The sequence below is a fragment of the Micropterus salmoides genome, unplaced genomic scaffold, assembly GCF_014851395.1.
Source record: "Micropterus salmoides isolate LMB-PRFRI ecotype aquatic unplaced genomic scaffold, ASM1485139v1 Ms_hic_scaffold_4, whole genome shotgun sequence".
Lineage (NCBI taxonomy): Eukaryota > Metazoa > Chordata > Actinopteri > Centrarchiformes > Centrarchidae > Micropterus > Micropterus salmoides.
This window is the reverse complement of record NW_024043372.1, coordinates 2671320-2693576: the sequence shown is the minus strand read 5'-3', so window position 1 is coordinate 2693576 and position 22257 is coordinate 2671320. Positions and strand designations below refer to the sequence as shown.

Here is a 22257-nt window from a genome sequence, read left to right as displayed (position 1 = left end):
AGGTTTTTGTGAGGGGAGAAGACTCTGAGAGGCTCCTGGTCTGAGGGTAAGAGGGTCTCCTGTCACACAGAAAGATCCAGATCCAGCCGAAGATGAAGGAGCTGATTCTGTGTTTCTGTTCCCTGTAACTCTGTAAAAGAAAACACTGCAGGAAAAGATCTTTAGCTGGAAACTAAGGTTTATTTACATGATATAATCAGACATGTTTTGACCAAAACCCTTCTTAATTCAGTCTGTTCAAGCCAAGAGAGACTCTCATAAACAGGTCATGTTAAAAAGCAGATCTGTGTAAACACCACACACTGAGAAATTGATTTCCTGTAAATGGAGAGGAGGAGCAACACTGAGCTGGTGATTCAGTCTCATGAGAACAGGGAGGAACCCAGAAACTGAAAGTGTTTAGTCTGTTCAGACTCCATTTTGAGTCAACAGAGCAGAAGATAGTAAACTGAAGGTTGAGGCAGGGTGAGTGTTTATACAACTTTATATTATTTTACTGTCTCTGAGTCAAGTTTCTCCCTGTGGACTGTAGAGTCAAAGAAACGTTGAACTCAACATTTTGATTCATCTGTGGACACAAAGTCGTAATTTGCTGAATAATACACATTAAAGCTACAGTAACCCAAGAAAACAAGCACAGATCTGAAGAAAAGAAAGGAGTTCAACCTACTCAGAGTTAACTCAGGGTTATCAGGCAAACTCATGGTTGACAAACTCTGACCGCCTACACTGGAGAGAAACGCTACTACAAAGGTGGATAAGATGTTGGTTAGTTAACCCGGTCTTCACTTAATTGGAGTTGGTGCGCGAGTTTTTTCGCAATGGCGCATGCCCAGTATTTTCCAGAGGAATGCACATTGGTAGTGTCAGGAAATTATGAATGCAAAGACAAGTTAACGGCTAAATCTAATATCATGGCGGCCGACAAAGCCAGGGAGGCTTGTTGGCATCTCATGGAGTAAATTTGTAGCCTAATTATCTTCAGTGTTCTTATAGTTCAAATCTCTGTGCATTTTATGGGCTCTTCTTTTAGGCCTATGTGTAATATGATTAAGATGTGAAGGTACAACTGCATATAAGGTCCATTGTAATAGGGAAAAAAAGGAGCCAGCAGCAGGGGAGTGATAACCTATAAACCCGAGAGAAAGTTTAATTTCCAAGATTAATCTACAAGTAAAAAACTTGAATATTCTCTGACATTATAGTCACACATTGATGAGAGAAGCTTCACTTTGCAAGGCTGCAACATCACACACACGTCTGCAGTGTATGCAGTGGAAAATTTGGCTATGTTAGACTGCAATCGGGTTTTGCAGTGAGGAAATGCTCTTAAATTTAGCCCACAATCACTATCATGCACCTTAGAGACTTTGCCGTGGATTGGATGTATTCAGAAGAAAAAAACAGAGTGATTTTCGATTTCTTATGACATTAATTTCAGGGAATTCACACTTTAATCTAGGATTTTTTTTCTCAGTTATTAACCCCGACCCTGGCTCCCTATTTTTTGGACATGTAAAATAAAAATCTAAATATGTGAAAACACTCAGGAGAATTCAGTTACAGACTACAGGTGGGCTACATCTAAGAAACTATCCCGTTAATTAATTAAGAATCCTCTCTAAAATCCCAGAGGCTGAACTCCTGAAGTTACCTGCCAGTTACCTCGCTTCCTAGCACAGGCCACTGGTGGAGAGCTGACTGGTTGGGTGGACTGTGTGTGTTGTGGCTGTTGAAAAACTTGTTTCTCTTGTTGCTCGTTGTTCTGAGCTCAGTCTGTTGGCGTGCTGTTTTACATCTCAGATTGACTAAAATCCAGATGATGAGTGTTTGTGTGGAGGAAGAGGAGGACAGAGCAGAGTCTGCAGGATCCAGCTGTTTGTCTATGAAGAGTGACCGGTCCAAACAGGAACCTCCATCCTTCAGTAATGGACCTGGACCCTCAGACACAAAGTAAGAGCACTGATGCCGACTCATTGATACGACTCATTTCCACTCACCTCTGCTAACGGCATGTTATGTTTAGTATCCCTGTTGGTTTTGTATTTGGATAACATAAAATTCTACTTGTAAGTGTTAATTAAAATTAAAACGTTTTGTGATACAAACAGAAATCATTTGTTGTATCTCTGTCTTGTATTGTAATATCTGTGACTGCTGTCTGTCACCTGGAAAAACTAAACTACTTTTATTCAATGTTACTACCTGTTACATCTGTGTGTGTTTGTATATAGGTAGGTGATGGTTAAGTGGATAAGACACATGCCTTTGGTGTGAGAGACCCGGGTTCTCAATGTGTCCCTGAGCAAGACACTTAACCCTTAGTTGCTCCAGAGGCGTGCGACCACTGACGTATATAGCAAGTTGCTTTGGATAAAAGCTTCAGCAAACTGAATAAATGTCTATTTTACTACTGTTTACAAGCTGTTTAATCACAGTATATATACATATTAATGTATGTGCATTACCTGTCTACACCCTGTTCTTCCCTGCCCATCAACAGTTCTCATTATGCATAAAATGCTTAATACTAAATAAAAAGTTTTTGTGAGACAGACAAAAATAACTAATTTGTTGTCTATCTTCCTCTTAGTATCTGTGACAGCTGTCAGTCACCTTGACATGTCTATAAGCTTTTAAACCTCGAATTATCAACAGCAGCAGTAGTTTGTGTATTTAGAGCTTCCTAAATGATTTTGTCATCAGGGAATTTATCAAGGATTCAAGTGATCTAAATGAAAACCTCTCAAAAACATGTCAGGTTCTCCAGTCAGTGCGGTTGACCAGTGACACTGGCTCAGATCTGGAGTTCTGGTGGTCCCTGGTTGCTGCACAGTGACTGTCCACTGCTCCCTTGTGGGATGGGTTAAATGCAGAGAATACATTTTGCTACATGTATGTGACAATAAAGTACCTTTTACCTCTTGGTGTTTGCAGAGTTCAGTACAGACAAAGAGCAGAGTCTGCAGTATCCAGCTGTCTGTCTATGAAGAGTCACCGGTCCAAAAATAAACCTCCAAACTTCAGTAATGAACCTGGACCCTCAGACACAAAGTAAGAAACTGCTTTTCCTGTAAACTGACCTGATGGAAGATGATGCATTGAGAATGAAGACAAAATTATTTATATTCCTGATGCAGAATTATAATTACAGGTGTTGTTTCAAACTAAGACTTACTAAGGTTTTAGTATGGGTTTTATAGCCCCAAACTACTGATGGTGTTTCTGTAGCAAAACAGATGTCGAAGTTACCATCAAGATTTGCGACTGTTCAAAAATCCAATAGAATCTTCTTCAAATGTGTGTTTCATTTTTAAATATATGTCCTAAATATTGTGTTGCTTTGGGCAGCTCAAATCAGCTTTTATGACCTCCCAGATGCAAGTTGGATCAGTTTATATCATAATTGTGCAACATGTGTCGAAAAGGCATTTATAGAAAAGCATTGCTCGCCTTGATTCTGTGTGCTGACAGTTTCAGTTTGCTATTTAATGAAGTACTTATGTGAAATCTAGTAAAGAGACTGTGCGCTCAAAGGTCCACTTACAAATTCAGATTAGCTTTATTGCCATGAATGTATAGCAACAATATTGCCAAAGCTACATATAAATTACTAAGGAATCAGAGCTTGCAGTTGAAAGCTTTGGATCATTAGTAAGTGGACCTTTTGAGCTCAGATTCTCTCTAACATGTATTGTTCCTGAAAGTCAAGACCAGACCTCTGTGGGCAGCACTTATGTTATGCTTATGTTATGTTATCTGCAGACAAAGGGGGGGCAGACATTTTTGTCCAGAATGCCGGTGGACCAAACAGTCAAGGGCTGTCAGACTCGCTGAGCTGAGGTGGACACCCCAGGTTGACTGGCTGCTGGTCTAAAAACGAATTGGAATCTGTGTCTGTCTGAGAGTTTCTAATGATATTAATTTTGACTAATCGCTTCATTATGCTTGAATGCTCGGCCCTTATGTGCCTTGTGTTGAAGACAGAAGCCTCTAAATGCAGAAAATGAACGGCTGTGCCAGCAGCTGGAGTGCAGAGAAGACCAGGAGGCTGCAGGACAGGGACAGAGACCTGAAGATGTTCACAGAGTAGTAGAGGGCAAGTGGTAAGAAGTCAAGTAACTAGCTTTGGCTGTGTGTTAAGGCCCAACTTTGACTCAACATAGCCATCAGATGCTAAGTTTATAAAACAAAAATTCCAAATTTGTTTAGATAGTATTTTCAACATTACTTTGAAGGAAAGATTACGTTATGATTGCAGTGAATAGATGATACAGTCCTGGTGTGGCAGCAATATCAAACTGCAGGGCTGCTTTTAGTCTGTACCTGAACAGTGGAAACTGACAGAAAACAAAGGGAATGATAAAATCCTTTTCTTTACAGGCTAAATGCTGGATTCAAATGGAAAATTGACAACCTTTTTGCTGTTCTGTGACCATCTGAGCTTCTAGACTGAGTTCTGTTAACAACAATTAACAAATGTCTTCACAGAGAGCGAAAGAGGAGTCGTGTTTCTGTGGAGGAGCAGCCGTCCTGCTGTGCTTTGTGTCAGGACGTCCTGAAGGATCCAGGCTCTGCCAGCTGTGGACACTGGTTCTGCAGACAGTGCATCACCTCATACTGGGACCAGTCTGCTTCATCAGGACACTCCTCCTGTCCCCAGTGTGGAAAAAGATCCAGAACCAGAGCTGGACTGCAGACAGCCAGTCAGAGCAGCTCTGTACAAAGTAAGACTGAACATCTGTCTGCTACTTTTTAAAGTCCAACTGAAACTTATTAATTCATTTTTTTTTGACCCGCAAACATATCTGCTCTGTATCACTTGTCCTGTGTTCTCCTTTGAGAAAAATCTCAATCAATAGAAATTAATGTGTTTAATATTTTTTATGATAGCACATTTATCTTTTCAATAACCAACCATCTCCTTCTCTAACTAACAAACACATGCCTCGTCCTGCAGATTGACTTGTTGTACAAGCGACCAAACAAACATCCTCTAAGGAAAAGCTCACTGCTAACATCAGTTTACTTCCTAAGTCTGAGCGCATTAAACAGGTTAAAAACTCAACTGGTTATCAGCTCTGATCAGTCTAGGGGTCAGGTGTATTCAACTTATATTGCAAGAGGTACAGAAAGTCAACTTTCCTCGGCTGCTGAGGTCAGAACAAATCGACAGGCCTACCTACAAATACGGCTCATGCTTTTTGCCAAAGTAAAGCATTTTTATTGAACAATAATACCTCAGCTCGTGTTGTGGCTAAAAGGGGATTTGTTAAATTCTTTTGCTTTAAGTTCATGTCTTTCCACCTGGGAGTGTTTCACACATGGCATCCATGCACTCCTTTACCATGTATCCATCTGGAACAAGCTTTTTTTGATGTCCTAAAAATCCACTTTTTTGATGTCATCATCTTCTATCATCTTGTGTACCTGTGTGAGATATTCAAAGATGTTTCATCCCTCATCCAAGAGACTTGCTCAGTTCTGACTGACTGGAAGTGAAACTCAGCTCTTCAACCTCTGTGGGGTCGTTGTCAGGTGATTGAGACCGCTGGTTCTTCAGAGCTCCTGGCTGTTGTAATGACAATCATTATGGTCGTTGGAGCCACCTGAGGCCAAGTTTGAACGACCATCTTTGGCATGAATGAACGTTTGTTTAGTTTCCTGGGAAGTGAGGAAAGGACAGCATTATAAGTTGGGGATAAGTGGTGTTGCAGACCCCTTCCCCTGTTAAGTGACAGTTTCTCAACCTGGGTGTAGATGGCTTCCTTGACACCTCTTTCAAACCATCCATCCTCTCTGTCTAAAATGTTCACCTGGTAATCCTCAAACGAGTGTCCTTTAACCTTCAGATGTAACTACTCTGCTGAGTGTTGACCTGAGGAGTTGGCCTTGTGTTGAGGCATACGTTTGTGTAGTGGTTGTTTAGTTTTCCCCGTAGTATTTGTGTTCTTCCTGGATCTTGTGGCTGTTTTTCACGAAGGTTCATAAAGGCAGGCTGTAAGTTCCCCCCCTTCAGGTGATTCTGTTCCTTTTCTTGGGCTTGGGCACTTGTTGGTATGTTCCCTAGCTCGGTGGTGCAGTGTTCTCATGACCCCTAGCTTATGCTCCAGTGGGTAGTGGGTATTAAAAAGTATCTGTCTGTGTGTTTGGGTTTCCTGTATACTCCAATGTGCAGGCTGATGTGATGTGTTCTATGAAGGCACTTCCTCAGCAATGCTTCTGTCTGTAAAATCCTCCGTTGTACTAGCAATAGGTGGTGTTTAGGCAGAGGTCCAGTAGTTTGCATATCTAGTCAGGGCTGAGGTTAGTTCTGTTGTTCAGGGTGTCTTTTAGCAGTTGTGTCCTTAACTTCACTACCTCTCCTAACGAAACCCTCTCTTTCTTTGTTTTGTCTCACACTCTGTTCTCTTCTTTAGTGAGTGGTGGTCTGCAGGAGGTTTTAGATGAACATAAGATCAGTCTGAGGAGGAGATGTGAACGTGTGACTGAAGGAAGTGATGAAACAGGAAGTGGAACCCTCCTCAACAGGATCTACACTGAGCTCTACATCACAGAGGGACAGAGTGAAGAGGTTAATACCCAGCATGAGGTGAGGCAGCTTGAGACCGCTTCCAAGAAGGAGACCCTCCATGACACTCCAATCAAGTGCCAGGACATCTTTAAAGCCTTACCTGGCCAACAGAGAGCCATCAGAGTGGTTCTGACCAACGGCGTCGCTGGCGTTGGAAAAACCTTCTCAGTGCAGAAGTTCACTCTGGACTGGGCAGAGGGCTCGGAAAACCAAGATGTCAGTCTGCTGGTTCTGCTCTCGTTCAGGGAGCTGAACTTGATCAAAGATGAGCGGCACAGTCTCCTCACGCTGCTCCATGTTTTCCATCCAACATTACAGAAGGTCCCAGCAGAGAAGCTCGCCGTCTGGAAACTGTTGTTCATCTTTGACGGCCTGGATGAAAGCAGACTTTCATTGGATTTCAACAACAAGAAGGTTGTGTCTGATGTCACACAGAAGTCATCAGTCAACCTGCTGCTGACAAACCTCATCGAGGGGAATCTGCTTCCCTCGGCTCTCGTCTGGATAACTTCCCGACCTGCGGCGGCCAATCAGATCCCTCCTTCGTGTGTCGGCAGGGTAACAGAAGTACGAGGCTTCACTGACGCCCAGAAGGAGGAGTACTTCAGGAGGAGAGTCAGTGATGAAGAGCTGTCCAGCAGAATCATCTCGCACATCAAGTCCTCCAGGAGCCTCCACATCATGTGTCAGATCCCAGTCTTCTGCTGGATCACTGCTACAGTTCTGGAGCACATGTTGACTACAGAGCAGAGAGGAGAGCTGCCCAAGACCCTGACTGACCTGTACTCACACTTCCTGCTGGTTCAGATAAAGAGGAAGAAGCAGAAGTACGATGAGGGACATGAGACGAGTCCACAGGAGCTGACGGAGGCTGACGGGAAGGTTCTTCTGAAGCTGGGGAAGCTGGCATTTGAACATCTGGAGAAAGGAAACATCATGTTCTACCAAGAAGACCTGGAGCAGTGTGGTCTTGATGTCACAGAGGCCTCGGTGTACTCAGGAGTTTGTACAGAGATCTTCAAAAGAGAGAGTGTGATCTTCCAGAAAACAGTCTACTGCTTTGTTCATCTGAGCGTTCAGGAGTTTCTGGCTGCAGTCTACATGTTCCACTGTCACACCAACAGGAAGATGGAGGTACTGGAAGCTTTCCTGGGGAAATACTACAGTGACTTGCCCCTGGATGAATTTCTGAGTGGAGGCATGGATAAATCCCTGAGGAGTAAAAATGGCCACCTGGACCTGTTTGTTCGCTTCCTTCATGGCCTCTCTCTGGAGTCCAACCAGAGACTCTTAGGAGGCCTGCTGAGTCGGACAGACAACAGTACAGAAAGCATCCAGAGAGCCATCAACAACCTGAAGGAGAAGAGGACCAGTGCCTCTCCTGACAGAAGCATCAACATCTTCCACTGTCTGACGGAGATGAACGACCACTCAGTACATCAGGAGATACAAGAGTTCCTGAAGTCAGAGAACAGATTAGGGAAGAAACTCTCTGTGATCCACTGCTCAGCTCTGGCCTACATGCTGCAGATGTCAGAAGAGGTTCTGGATGAATTTGTCTTGAAGAACTACAGCACAACAGAGGAGGGACGGCGGAGACTGATCCCAGCAGTGAGGAACTGCAGAAAGGCTCGGCAAGTCCTAATTATTAACATTATAATGCAACATAAAGCAGCCATCACTCCTGTTTAACAGTTCAGAACCACCTAGAAATCTTTTTAAAGAGAGTGTGTTGACAGAGAGTGTATTGACAGTTTCACAAAAGAGGTTACACTTACCGGCCCAGGCACTCTGGCCCCTCAGTACTGCTGACTGCAAGCTCATTTCGCACAAAACAATGTATATTGGCATGCCCTTCCAGTTCAGTATGACTGTAGCCGATTCGTGTGGCACACCTACTTAACTCTCAGCTAAGAGCTCATGCTAACAAATTTTCCCAGCTGTGTAGGAGGAATACATCTGGTTGAGGAACAGCCAAACTCAGCAAACAAGGTGAGGACAGTTTACTGTTAACCTTGGTATACAACATGGCAAGACACATGATACACTGCTCGAAAAATAAGGGAACACTTAAAGCAACATTATGTAAGATGTGTTTTTTTGTGCAATTTGGCGCCCCTACCGTTTCAGAGTGCAACACTCCACTGTCAGTTTTACACGTGCATTTGCTATAATTACAATACGATCCAAAACTATCACATTGCCAACATCAAGCAAGTGCGACAACACAAGACAGCAATATTACCGACTAGTCCAACAGAAAGAAGTCCAGCTCGATGTCTGGATCTTGTCAACATCCAGCAGCCTCTTGTTTGATATTCCACTCTCTCTTCTCATCCTAGCTTCCTCCGGCAACATCCTCTTTTGTGTATTTGCCTCTGCCATCAGGTAACGTTACGTCCCTAGAGGCTGCTGAGTCTGGTTATGCTGCCTGCTCACCCGGCTCCTGCTCATCCACCTGCAGCAGCACAATGTTTCTTGAATCTTGGGTTGCGAGCTAGCCAACAAAGCTAGACAGCAATCGATGCAGCAGCACTTACAGTAAAGTTAACGCCCAAGTGTGATATTTGCTAGTGTCACTACGGGTAGCATGAGGTGGTAACTGCAGCCTATTCATGTTGCAAATCCATTAGCATTCACCAGAGAACACAATAATAGCTAGGTCCACTATTTGCACCCCTTTCTCTTCACAGATAAGCGCAGGTTCACACTGAGCATGTGACAGATGAGTCTGAAGATGCCGTGGTGAATGTTATGCTTCCTGCAACATCATCCAGCATGACGGGTTTGGCTGTGGGTCAGTGAGGGTCCGTGGAAGCATATCCTTGGAGGGTCACATAGACCTACACGTCCTAGCCAATGGTACCTTGACTGCTGCTAGATACCAGGATTCAATCCTCAGAGCCATTGTCAGACCTTACGCTGATGCTGTGAGCCCTGGTTTCCTCCTGGTGCAGTACAATGCCCTCACGTTTCCCAGACCTGAATCCAATTTAGAACCTCTGGGACATTATATATTGGTGCATCTGATGCCAAGTAATGCCACAAACTGTCCAGGAGCTCACTGATGCCCTGATCCAGGTCTGTAAGGAGAGCCACTAGGACAACATCTGCTCTCTCATCGGGTGCATGCCCAGATGTTGTCGGGAGTGTATGCAGGCACGTGGGGGCCAAACACACAACTGAGTCACATTATGAGTTGCTGTGATGAAAGCCATAAAAGTTGGATCAGCCTGTGATTTCATTTTTTTACTGTGATTGTTGGTGTGATTTTGAATTCCACTGATTGTTTTTTTTCTCAACAAACTATAAACTGTGCAGTTAAGATTCTGACCTTTAAAACTATTATGTTCATGGAGGTCTGATGTGTGATTTAAGTGTTCCCTTAATTTTTTTGAGTAGTGTACAAATACAGCAAAATAACTTGATTATCTTGAAGGATTTGACACAGTATTTGTCTGCACTAAATTTCAAGTTTATTCTTATAATAAAGAATATATAGACCCATCTAATGTAAGAGTCGTGTTACAGCGATGCATCTTTACCAAATAAATAATCTGACATTTTATTTAGTTCTAGGAACTCACTGAATTAACGTTTTTTACTACAGACGATCTGACCTGCTGCCTAATATTCGTCATTTTAACCGGTGAAAGTACCAGAAAGTGAATAAGCTGAAAAAGACTTTTCTGTAGTTACTGATTATATCTGTGCCATGAAAGCTCCAAGAGATAAGGTTATTCATCAAACCTGCATGAACAATGAAAGCAGTGTTGGAAAGGAATGATATACAGTAAGACATAACTGTGTGACATGTGCACTACTTATTTGTGCAGCTGACTTTAGTGTTAACAAAGAATATAATTTATAGTGTAGCCTACACACGGGGAAAAACTGAACAATGTTTTAACAAAAAGAAATTTATTTCTGCCTTCTTGAAAATTCGAGGAAATATCAACCTTTAAGAATTTGTAATAGACAGCGTTTCATAAGTTTTTCTTAACAACTGCACTGCTTTGTAATGGAGTCTGGGTACTATCTCTCGGGGTCACAACGTGTATATATTGATTACTATTTATTATATTTGTAAAATCTGACATTTACTGTCAATCAAAATTTGCGTAAAGGGTGAAATCAGATGACGCTAACAGTGTTTTCACCAACATCTGCTGCTTTCTTGGCACATAAGATTCAACATGGTGCCCCTGCTTCCTTCTTGTGTGGTAATTACAGCTAATATAACAATAGACTTTTTATGTAAATCTAACAAAATTGGTTAGTCTACAGTATCTCAACAGAATAGGTTACAGTGCATTTTAAGGACTAAACTTTCTTGAGTCTTAAACTCAACAGCCAAAATATCTAATGTGGCATCTCTGTGGCATGTTGATTATATTTTTACAGACATTCACATATCTGTAATCACAAATCAATTGGGCCACATACAAATGATCTTATTTTTAATATGGAATCTTGGTTTGGGGTGAAGATACATTGAAGTACTCCAGCCCCTCAGCACCCACAGACATTCTGCTGTTTCCAGGCTGACCTTTTGAAGTTTGCCTAAAATGATGCAGAAGACATCAAGAATATTTCCATTTCATAGAATAGCTCTATCACACTGTAGAGCTTGCTGTCATTCAAAGAGAGCAGCACGCAGCTGCATTAGCAGGCAGAGTACAATAAAGACAGTAAAGTTCAGTAATGGTTCGGATTTTGCGTTATTTTAGCCGATACTGATCAATTAAAATATGTCCGGATCAGCCTTCTTGGGACATCCCTAGTTATTGCTCCATGTTAAACAATGAAATAAAATGAACTGAACCTTGGGGGAGGGGTAAATTATGACACATGATTACATGATTCATTTTGAAAGATATAGTATCTGAAATTGTTTTTTTAAATGTTATATGCCATCACAGACTTTCTGGCTGTCAACTCTCAGAGACTCAATATGAGGTTGTAGCCTCAGCTCTGAAGTCCAAACCCTCCCATCTGACAGAGCTGCAGCTGGACTCCAACAAACTACAGGATTCAGGAGTGAAACTGCTGTCTGCTGGACTGGATAGTCCACACTGTAGACTGGAGACGCTGAGGTTGTTTCACTGACTCTGTATGGTCTTGTATATCTTACATCTAATTATACATGAGTGTTTAATCAAAATGGACACTTTTGGGAATGCCTGCTTACTTTCAGAAATTGGTAGATAGGTACTATATAGTATGCCTTTCACTTTTTCAATGCACATTTGATCCAGTTATAAAGTAGAGAAAGAAGAGGATGAAGCAGAGCTCAGTCAGCTGTGTGTTGATAATGCTTAGAACTGTTTGAAATGAGAGTATATTTTTTTTATCTCTATTGTCCAGTTATAGATGTAACCTGATCCCTAAAACCAAAAAAGCATCTGTACCTCTACTGACTTGTTAAAAGTCCTCACCAGGAATTACAAACATGAAACAATAGTGTGAACATGAACAGGTGTTTGAATGTTGTGGTGATTTGAATTATGTCTGAAGAAGGCTGACATCATGATCCACAATAATAGAATAATAAATACACTCTACTCATTTTAGAAAAAAACATTCATTACACAGATTACCACATTACCACAAATTTGCATTCTAAATTAATAAATCTGCATGATATATTCATTATTCAGTTTGAGGGGCTGCAGGTTGTCAGAGATCAGCTGTGCTTCTCTGGCCTCTGCTCTGAAGTCCAACCCCTCCCATCTGAGAGAGCTGGAGCTGAGTGACAACAAGCTGCAGGATTCAGGAGTGAAGCTGCTGTCTGGTTTTCTGGAGAGTCCACAGTGTAGACTGGAGAGACTGAGGTCAGACACTATTTTTCCTTCTGTGCTGAGATTAATATGATGTGAAAGTTGATACACATTGTCTGTTTTCTTCTTTAATAGTTTAGTCCATTGACTGTGGCAGAGCAATGTTGAGCTCCACATTTAAAACCTTAACATAAGAAAATCCTAAACTGGATAATTAAAAAAAACAGTTTTTAAAATGTCCTTTATGTTTGACTAAAGCCATACTGCGTGTGATATTAAAAACAAACACATCATGCTTCTTAAATGGCATCACCATTACATGGAATGAAAATGAAAATGTAGGTTTAATTGAATTATTTGTTGACTTTTCCCCAAAGTTCCTCCTGACATATTTGACATCTTTGGGATCTTGAGTGGAATCTTAAATCAGTTTCTAAGGGTTTTTCTTTGTGTTTGTGTTCAGGTGTTTGGAGTTTCCATTTTATAAACTTCTACATCCTAAACCTTCTTCAGCTCTGAACAGATCTAAAGTTGCATCATTTATTCTTTATTCAGATTGAGGGGCTGCAGTTTGTCAGAGATCAGCTGTTCTTCTTTGGCCTCAGCTCTGAAGTCCAACCCCTCCCATCTGAGAGAGCTGGATCTGACTGGAAACAACTTGCAGAACTCAGGAGTGATGCTGCTGTCTGCTGGACTGGAGAGTTTACACTGTAGACTGGAGATTTTGAGGTCAGACACCATTTATTCTTCTGTGCTGAGATTAATATGATGTGAAACATGTGGTGACACTTAACCGCAGATGTGAGGCTGACATTATACTGATCCACACTGAGTATCTTAATGCTAAAGTCTAAACAGTTTTCAAAATATCCTTTATGTTTGACTAAAGCCATACTGAGTGAGATATTCAAACCAAACACACCATGCGTCTTAAATGGCATCACCATCACATGTAATGAAAATGTTTTAGATTTCATGTGAATTATTTGACTTTTCCCCAAAGTTCATCCTGACATATTTGGCATCTTTGGAAACTTTGGGTCTTGAGTGGAATCTTAAATCAGTTTCTGTGGGTTTTTCTTTGTGTGAGGCTGCACAACATGAGTTTGTTTAGATGAACCCACTGTGGGAGCTGCAGAGCTTAAGAGGTGAAGCACGTTGTCATTAAAATTAATGATCTAATCTTTATCATCTTTTTCACTTTTTGTATATTACAGTTTGAACCAGCATCTTGTTGGGTTCAGGTGTTTGGAGTTATATTTTTTTACTTCTGCATTCTAAGTATTCAAGCAGGAAAATTGTCTTCTAAAGTTACATCATTTATTCTTTATTTAGATTGAGTCTCTGCAGTTTGTCAGATATCAGCAGTGCTTCTGTAGCCTCCGCTCTGAAGTCCAACCCCTCCCATCTGAGAGAGCTGGACCTGAGTAACAACAAGCTGCATTATCCAGAAGTGAAGCTGCTGTGTAAATTTCTGAAGAGTCCCCATTGTAGACTGGAGACTCTGAGGTAAGACACAGTTTATGCGGAGAATAATATGATGTGAAAGTTGTGGTGACACTAAACTGCAGATTGTGATGCTGATGATAACCATTCCTGTTCGGTCACAGTCCGTAGTCGAGAAGAACAGGGGAGACTTTGTTTTTCTCCAGGGCCAAATTCAACACTAACTTCAACGCTAACTCCCGTCACTTTTCCTTCATCAGCTGGAAATCAACACATGGAAGCTCCGCTTCAGTATTGAGAAACTGTACTCTTTATTCACCAGTCACTAACTTACACTGTACATTTACTGCTAAACTGAGGACTTATGGCTAACCCATTTCTCTCTGCTCTGCTGACATTCACCATCGCAACTTATTCACACACACCTCCTAGCTCTCTCTCTTCCTTTACTACACACTACACTCACACATTCCTTGCTGACCTGTTCTCCAGAGTTACGCTACTCTGAGTAGCAGTTATTATAGAAATACATTCCAGCACAATAATATACATGAGCATGCATACCTACAGTCCTTGAGACCCCTTGAGAGGATACAGTAAATTAGCAGATTTCTATTCCATTGCAAGTGGGACTCCTGAAACCGTGTAGCTTCTCAGTGCAAATGCAAACATGTAGCAGTCCATTTAATTAGTGTACATATGTTACAGTAGAGGAATGCAAACCCTGAAATGGTATTAATAACATGGCTCAGCCTTTGAGAACAATGGCTTTGATGATGTTGCTCCTCCATACCAAACCCATTACCCTTGGGGCCCCCAGAAGAAGCAGTCTAGGTGAGGAGAGGTGTAGGGTGAAGCAATAGCTGCAGGAATGTCCACTGCTGGATCCAATGAGGTGCAGCTAGAGGCGTCCTCAGCCTTGGCGTTGGAGAAAAGCTGCGACAGACCCAGAACAAGGTCCGCAGGATCTAATCCAAGGCTGGGGATGACACCTCCTGTGGTGTCCAACTCTGAGCCTGCTCCACAGCCCAGGCGTTGTCCAGTGGGTCGCGGTAGCAATAAGGCTTCAGTTGGTCATGATGAACGACTTAACTTTGGTCTTTGGATTGTCCACTTGAAGGAACTTTACGACCTTGGTCTTTACTTTCCGGGTGCCTTTGATGAGGTACCACACGCCATCACTAATCTGGTAATGTATGCAGTAGATCTTGTCATATTGACTACGTTCAGACTGCAGACCAAAGTGACCCAAATCCCATTTTTTTGCTCAGATGTGACTCAGATCTGATCTTTTTATAACTGTGTGAACAGGCCAATTCACATGGAATCTGATCTTTTCCAAGTTTGGATTTGGGCCACTTCCATATGTGGTTCAAATCCGATACAGATCGGATCTTTTGAAATGTGACCTCAATCTAGATAGTTAAGTTGGAATTGATGCGACTTTAACATCACTTTAGAGCAGCTGTTGTCACAGTTCGGCTGTAAACAGTGAACGAAAAAGCTCCTCAAAAAGCCATAATTAAACATGTGGCTCTCTTCTTCTTCTATCATCTGCTCACAAATTCCCTTTCTTACACCTGACCGCATTTCCATCCATCTTCTGAGTTATGTGCATGCTATTTGTCTGAGCGGACTCAGTGGGGGGAGAGAGAGAGAGAGTTGCAGAACAGATGTGTTGTACAGCTCCACAAACCGTAATGAAACGAACAGAAAGTTGTGAACACATTTGGGAGAAATGTGACCTGTGAGAGGACAATGAAAATAATAATAATGCATTATTTTGCCATGACATCGGGGAACCCCCTATTCTTTGCGAGAAGTGCGCTGGGATCTTTAATGACCACAAATAACGTCTCATCCGAAGGACGGCAGCTCCCACAGCGTCCCCATCACTGCGCTGGGATGTTATTATTAGGACCAGAGGGGAAACAGCCTCCTACTGGAACCACTGACACTACTGCCAGCAGCAACTTAGTTTTCCCAGGAGGTCTCCCATCCAGTTACTGGCCAAGCCCAAACCTGCCTAGCTTTCAGTTAATAAGCAGTAGCAGGGTTGACATTGGTATGGCTGCTGACCATAAATGTGAGTCTCCCGTTAGCTAACAGCAGCTAACCTCTGTGGCTCCTTGTTTACTTCTGTAGTCTACAACAGCGTGATGCGTGTGACGTTGTGTTATTCTTCTGCGCATGTGGGTCACTTTCAGGCTGCGGACAGTTCATACTGGAGTCTGATATGGGCCACATTTAAGCAATAATGTAAACTGTCAAACAAAAAAATCAGGTCTGGGGAACAAAAATCTGAATTGAGCATTAAGGCCTGACAACTCCAGTTGCTCTTGGAGTTACTGAACATACTCAAGGGCTGAAGGGGTTGTGTCAGGGTTCGGAGACTAGCCAGCCACCAGGTCCCCTGGCCCACTCACTTCACGACTGAACATCAACTTGGCCATCAGACTGTGGTCAGAAGGGTGTGGTCTATGTCTTCTGGACACCAAAAAGCGTGCACATTTTCTAACCCTCCTCCGAGACAATGTGGCATAAAAATATTCGGTATGACATCGCCATATAATAGCTTTTTGATGGTAACTAATAGAGGTGGAGAAATAATTGATTCTTTGATGCATCTCAATGCAGAAGATTCTGGCTCGATAAACAAATGTCTACGATTATTAAATGTTAATTGATAACGTAATCATGACGTAGCGCAAACGGCGGAACTCACGGAAGTGCAGCGCCTGGACCGTATGTGGAGCACACACAACAGGGAGACCAGTTCCCCCTCTATTCAGCACACCACTGTTGCAGAATGAATAAACACCCTGCTTAAATGTCACACAATCATTAATATCAATGTGCAAGTAATGATTTTAACTCACACACTGTGCAAGCATGGTGACACTCAACGCTCGGCAGCTCCTTGCGTATCCTGTGTGAGGCCGAGTGAATGAGAGAGAGCGGCAGAATGTGGCGGTGAAAGTTAGCGGAGAAAAATGTAAGCAGTAAGTTTCTGTCTGGTAGTAAACGTGCAGTGTAGGTCACATTGTGTTCATTAATAAAAGTCTTTAGTTTCCCCACTGCCTGAAAAAGTGAAGGCTATTAGCGCTAGCTAACATCTCCCCTGTACAAGGGCTTGCACTCTGTCCCCCACACCGACTTTTGGGGACAGAGCCTTCAGTGTCACAGCCCCCACCCTCTGGACCTCCCCACAGAGATTCGAAACACTCCCTGTCTCGACACTTTCAAAGATCTATTAAAAACCCAGCTCTTTACCAAGGCATTCAATCCTGAATGACTTTTTGTTGTTCTGTCACTGTAGCTATGTGTATAGCGTCCTTGGTTCCTGTGAAAGGCAAACAAAGTAATATGAATTATCAGCTGTATGTCATTACTAACTAACCTACTAGTCAAGTGTAGAGAACATTTGGTACAAGCTTTGACTAAACTGGTCTACAGCTCTTTCCTGTACACATACTGTACATCCTGATAATCATATTTCAGTGTTCAGAGTTGTCTGACAACTGGTTGTTGAAGAAATGAGGAACCATGGAGCTGAGGTTAATAAAGTAAATTAGGGATGCAAACTAGTCCTTTTAAGATAATTAGGAGATGTTTCTTTTGGATTTTAATGCGCAAATTAAATGCTTAGTAATTATCCAGGGATCCTGTATAGAAAATTGATGCATCAAGATGCATCGATAATCGTTTTATAATCGAATCGCAGCCCTCTGAATCGTAATCGAATTGTGAGGTGCTCAGAGATTCCCACCCCTAGTAGCTAACAACAGATCAGTGTTGTTTTTTGTTGTGTGTTGCACTTAAATTGGTCCCGCTGTACCAAAGGATGTAAACTCATGTAACACGTGGATAAGGGGCATTCATCGGTTGTTGTTTATGTTAATTTCAGATTTCTTGTGTTTGATTGGCGTAGATATGTAAGGGGGAGCCGGGAGCCGTCAAGTCGTGCTTGGAGTACCTGGAGCGTTTTTTGCATTTAGCTAGATAGCTACCACCGTAACGTGCATACCTGTCAACCCTCCCATTTTCCCTCGGCTACTCCCGTATTTTACTGTTCTCTCCCGGTCACCTTCCATCAAATTATTTCCCCCTAAATCTCCCGTTTATATATACCTGCCGTTTGCTATGTTCCCCTCCGTTAAAGACAGTGGCAGTATGTAGGACAGCTCTGTAACAGTGAAGAGAAGTCAACAGCACGCGCAAATAAAAAAAGAAGAAAAACAGCGCAACAGGTTCTGGATGGATGATACGGTGCTAAACAGACTATTTTACATGCATTTACCCGTAAAATCGATACGTGCAAACCAGAAAAAAGAGTTACAATGTGCAAGTAAAAACTACAACTTACAGTCATTTTGGTGCATGAATGGTTTTGATTTTTTGTTAGTACTTAACATAAATAAATTAGAGACCAATTTAGACTGTTTTTCTTGCACAAAGATTTAATAAATGAAAACAACCTACAATTAATATTAGGCCTGTAGTAGTGATACACTTTATATTGAATGTTTAATGAATATAGTGTGGGAGTTGGGGGTGGCTGAAGCAGAACATAAAAAAATATAAATTAATAAGGAGGTTTAAGTTGAGTGATGAATCATGATTAAGACTGAGCAGTGATGAGATTTAAGTTGAATGATTAATAAGGATCATGTAAGTTTATAAAAACAATTTGCTGTTATGTCTTAGTACATGTACATTAAGTACATTTAATAGAAATAAATTAATTCTGCTTCAAGTTTCAATCTGGTGTCTTCTTTAAGTTTATATACGACAGAATACCTTATTATCTCATTTAAAAGTACTGAAACAAATGTTTACATAAAAAGTCAAGTTATTATTTTGGCCGGTAAAAAATATGTTTGGCCGGTTGATTTTTTCATCATCAGTCCCATTGGCAGGTAGCCCAAAAATATAATTTCCGCCCCTGCTGCTTCCTGTTGGGTTCAGGTGTTTGAAGTTTCCATTTCCAATCTCCTACATTCTAAACCTTCTTTAGCTCTGAACAGATTGTTAAACACTGAATGATTTCAAGAAGAAAAACTTAAAAATTACATAATTTATTCTTTTAGATTAAGGAGCTGCAGTTTGTCAGAGATCAGCTGTGCTTTTCTGGCCTCAGCTCTGAAGTCCAACCCCTCACATCTGAGAGAGCTGCAGCTGAGCTACAACAAACTGCAGGATTCAGGAGTGAAGCTGCTGTCTGCTGGACTGGGGAGTCCACACTGTAGACTGGAGACTCTGAGGTAAGACAACATTTTACTTCTGTGCTGAGATTAATATGATGTGAAAGTTGTGGTGACACAAAACTGCAGACGTGAGGCCGATATTATGCTGATTCACACTGAGTATCTTAATGCTTAATGCTTAAAGTATAGTTTTCTTCTTTAGTGGTTTACTCCATTGACTGTGGCAGGGCAATGTTGAGCTACACATTTAAAACCATAAAAGGAAATTCCTACACTGAATTCACTCTGACGCTCTTAAATAGTTTTTCACCTTAAAATGTCCTTTGTCTGTCAGACTTCACTCGGTAAAATACTTGGTAGCCTATAACGTTACAAGTCGCGGTGGATATTATAATATACAAGCATGGACCAGGTATAGCACAGTGCGGATGTTTGTTTCGGTTATTTGATAGGCTACGTCATTAACAGGCTGGCATGCGGCTCACCTGCTGCTGTCATAATGGTGGGAAAAAATGGAAAATAGAGGAGTTCAGTGGGGCAAGCCGGTGTGTTTGCAGTGAAAGACCAGAGGTGTAGGTGTGTGAGTTGGTCTGAGTGTGGGGAGAAGAGAAGTCCAAGGCAGGTGCAAAGCAGGTAGATTTAATGCCGGCTCAACTTTCAGAGGGCAGTATAAAGATTAAAGTTGTTTTTTTGCCACGGGGGTTTGCAATCACGATGCCGGCTCAACATCGTGATGTCTGTCCACCATCGCCGATGGACGATGGCATCGTCTATCGGCCCAACCCTATTGGAGAGTATTCTTAATTGAACGACGAGCAAAGAACAGCACTGAAGTGCGTGCCCTTTAGAAACAGTTCCGGTTCTGTGTAACAAACCATCTGGCGTGGTCAGGTTAGCTGCTGCTGGGAGTGGGCAGTACAGGGCTCTAGTATGCCAGTACCAGAAGCCCCTACTGAGGTCAGCTGCTGTGGTTGTTGATAGTGGGCAGTGGGGGGCATCTTGGTGTCAGAAGCCTGGTAGTAGGGTGCTGGCAACCCTGATGAGAGGTGTAGGTCTGGTGTTGGTCGACTTCCATTGCTTCTGTTGCTGGCTTTTATGCTGTCTTGAGCTTGAGGAAACAAGTGAACTGTCCGTTTTGGTAGTGATTCTGATGTCACGGTGTGTGTGATTACGTCACCCAGAAGAGAGCTGGTGTAGTGGAACTATGGTCATGATATGCTGACGTGATAGAGTGGAAAAGTTTTGCTGTATCGTCTGTTGTGAAAAATGGAATTACTTTTATCGTTTTCTAATGAGTGGCAACAGCTTAGTTTGAAATTTTAGACAGGAGGATCTCGCTGGATGTAGACCTTCCTTGACGTCTTTAGGATTGTGGAAAGTGGGGTCTCAGGTATGGAGATGGAAGTTTTCAGCTTTGATGCTGGGTCTACTGCAGTGGGTTGATGGAAACATTGAAAATGATTAATCATCTGAATAAGTCATCATCCATTGGGGATTGTGAGTCCATTCTCAAGATAAGGTAAGTGGATGGATGAAATCGCTTGTACTGAACCCGAATATTTAACATTATGGAACTGTAACATGCTCAAGGCGATGTTGCTTGGTATCGGTTCTGGCGCAAAATACAGTGAAGATGAGGAGATGGATTAGGTGGGTATTCATGGAAAGCTGGGAGTGGCATGATAGAGGTTTTTTGGTGCTGCTCCTGAAACTCTGCTAGATAGCTCCAAAAAATAGCTTCACGAAACGATGTGCCTACTCGCCGAGGTGTTTCCTCACCCACAAAATCTCATGAACCCACGTCTGTGCTCTCATGTTTCAGCCTTCTCTTCATGCAGAGAAAAGGCCAGAGCAAGTAGGCCTACATATTTTGTGGTGACATTTTTACATTCACTAAAATTAAGTAGGCTACCCTACTTGCAGCACATCGCCTCCACGGAAATGATGTATCATAGCAACCACAGCGTCTCGGAAAAAAACACTGCGCCTACAAAACGCACCCTCGCGCTCCCAGCTAGGTGTTTTCAGAACAGCAGGTGGCGTTTTCAGCTCTCAATAAACGCTGTGGTGGACACGGGCCCTCCAGCTGCTTCCGCTCTTAACATCTGATTATTAAACACTGAATGATTTCAAGCAGAAAAATTTGCTTCTAAAGTTACACCATTTATTCTTTATTCAGATTGACAGACTGCAGTTTGTCAGAGATCAGCTGTGCTTCTCTGGCCTCAGCTCTGAAGTCCAACCCCTCCCATCTGAGAGAGTTGGAGCTGAGAGAAAACAACCTGCAGGATTCACGAATGAAGCTGCTCTGCGATCTTGTGGATAGTCCAGACTGTAGACTGGAGACTCTGAGGTCAGTAGAGGGCTGGAGTCAGTCCATGCTGTTTTCAGCAGTATTGTACGAAACACAGTTGGTATAAATGAAGAGTCATGGTCAGTATTCACAGAGACCAATCAAAGGAGCCAAGACTTCAGCCACTCCTATTCCATCTACTCCATAGTCTTAATAGTCAATTTGACGAGTGTTGATTAGTAGAGCGTAGGGCGGAAGGACGGACCACTCTGGTCTTTAAACTGGATGTACATCATTACTGACTGATGAAGGGTCTCTGTAAACTCTGATTTATGACTTCTGCTGTCTCTATTCTTCTCTCATTAGCTGGAAGCGCAGGTGATCTCTGTCAGAGAGCGAGGGATGAGGAAGGTGGAGGTGTTGAGAGAGGATCAGCTGCGTCCTGATGATCCAGAGAGGTTGAAGCAGCAGCATCAGCTTGTGTGTGGAGAGGCTCTGACTGGGCCATGTTACTGGGAGGTAGAGTGGAGAGGAGAGCTTCATCCAGCAGTGACTGACAGAGGAATCCCAACAGTGCTGCAGTCTGAACTGCTCTGAGATCAGCTCCACTGTCACACACAAAGTCAAGTCCACCATCATCCCTGTGTGCATATTTGTTTGTTGTAATTCATTTATTTGTTCCGTTCTCCACAAGGAAATATACGATTTCCACCACAGATTTAATTGATGCTTTGCTGAGGTCTACATACTAAAACAGGACTCTGTCTTCATCTATCCATCCATCGTCAACTGCTTATCCTGCGTACAGGGTCACGGGGACTCTGTCTTGATCTTTGTGAAAAATTATGACTTCTTAAGACCTTTGTCACATAGCTGAAAAACAGAATATTTTTGTAACTTTTGTTTGAAATTCAGTGAATGAAGCTGATTCTCAAACTAAATCATGTCGTGCATTAT

At 42.3% G+C, this 22257-nt stretch overlaps 1 protein-coding gene across 1 annotated transcript; it reads left to right on the top strand.

Annotated features, from left to right (window-relative positions):
- The first annotated feature begins 206 nt into the window (after window positions 1-206).
- On the top strand, window positions 207-22241 carry LOC119885775 (NLR family CARD domain-containing protein 3-like). The gene is made up of 11 exons (XM_038696000.1): window positions 207-465; window positions 1804-1953; window positions 2938-3054; window positions 4492-4756; window positions 6296-8208; window positions 11497-11670; window positions 12235-12408; window positions 12910-13083; window positions 13690-13863; window positions 21187-21360; window positions 21667-22241. The coding sequence occupies exons 2-11, from the start codon at window positions 1820-1822 to the stop codon at window positions 21680-21682; spliced, it is 3315 nt and encodes a 1104-aa protein (XP_038551928.1). The 5' UTR covers window positions 207-465; window positions 1804-1819; the 3' UTR covers window positions 21683-22241.
- Window positions 22242-22257: the final 16 nt, after the last annotated feature.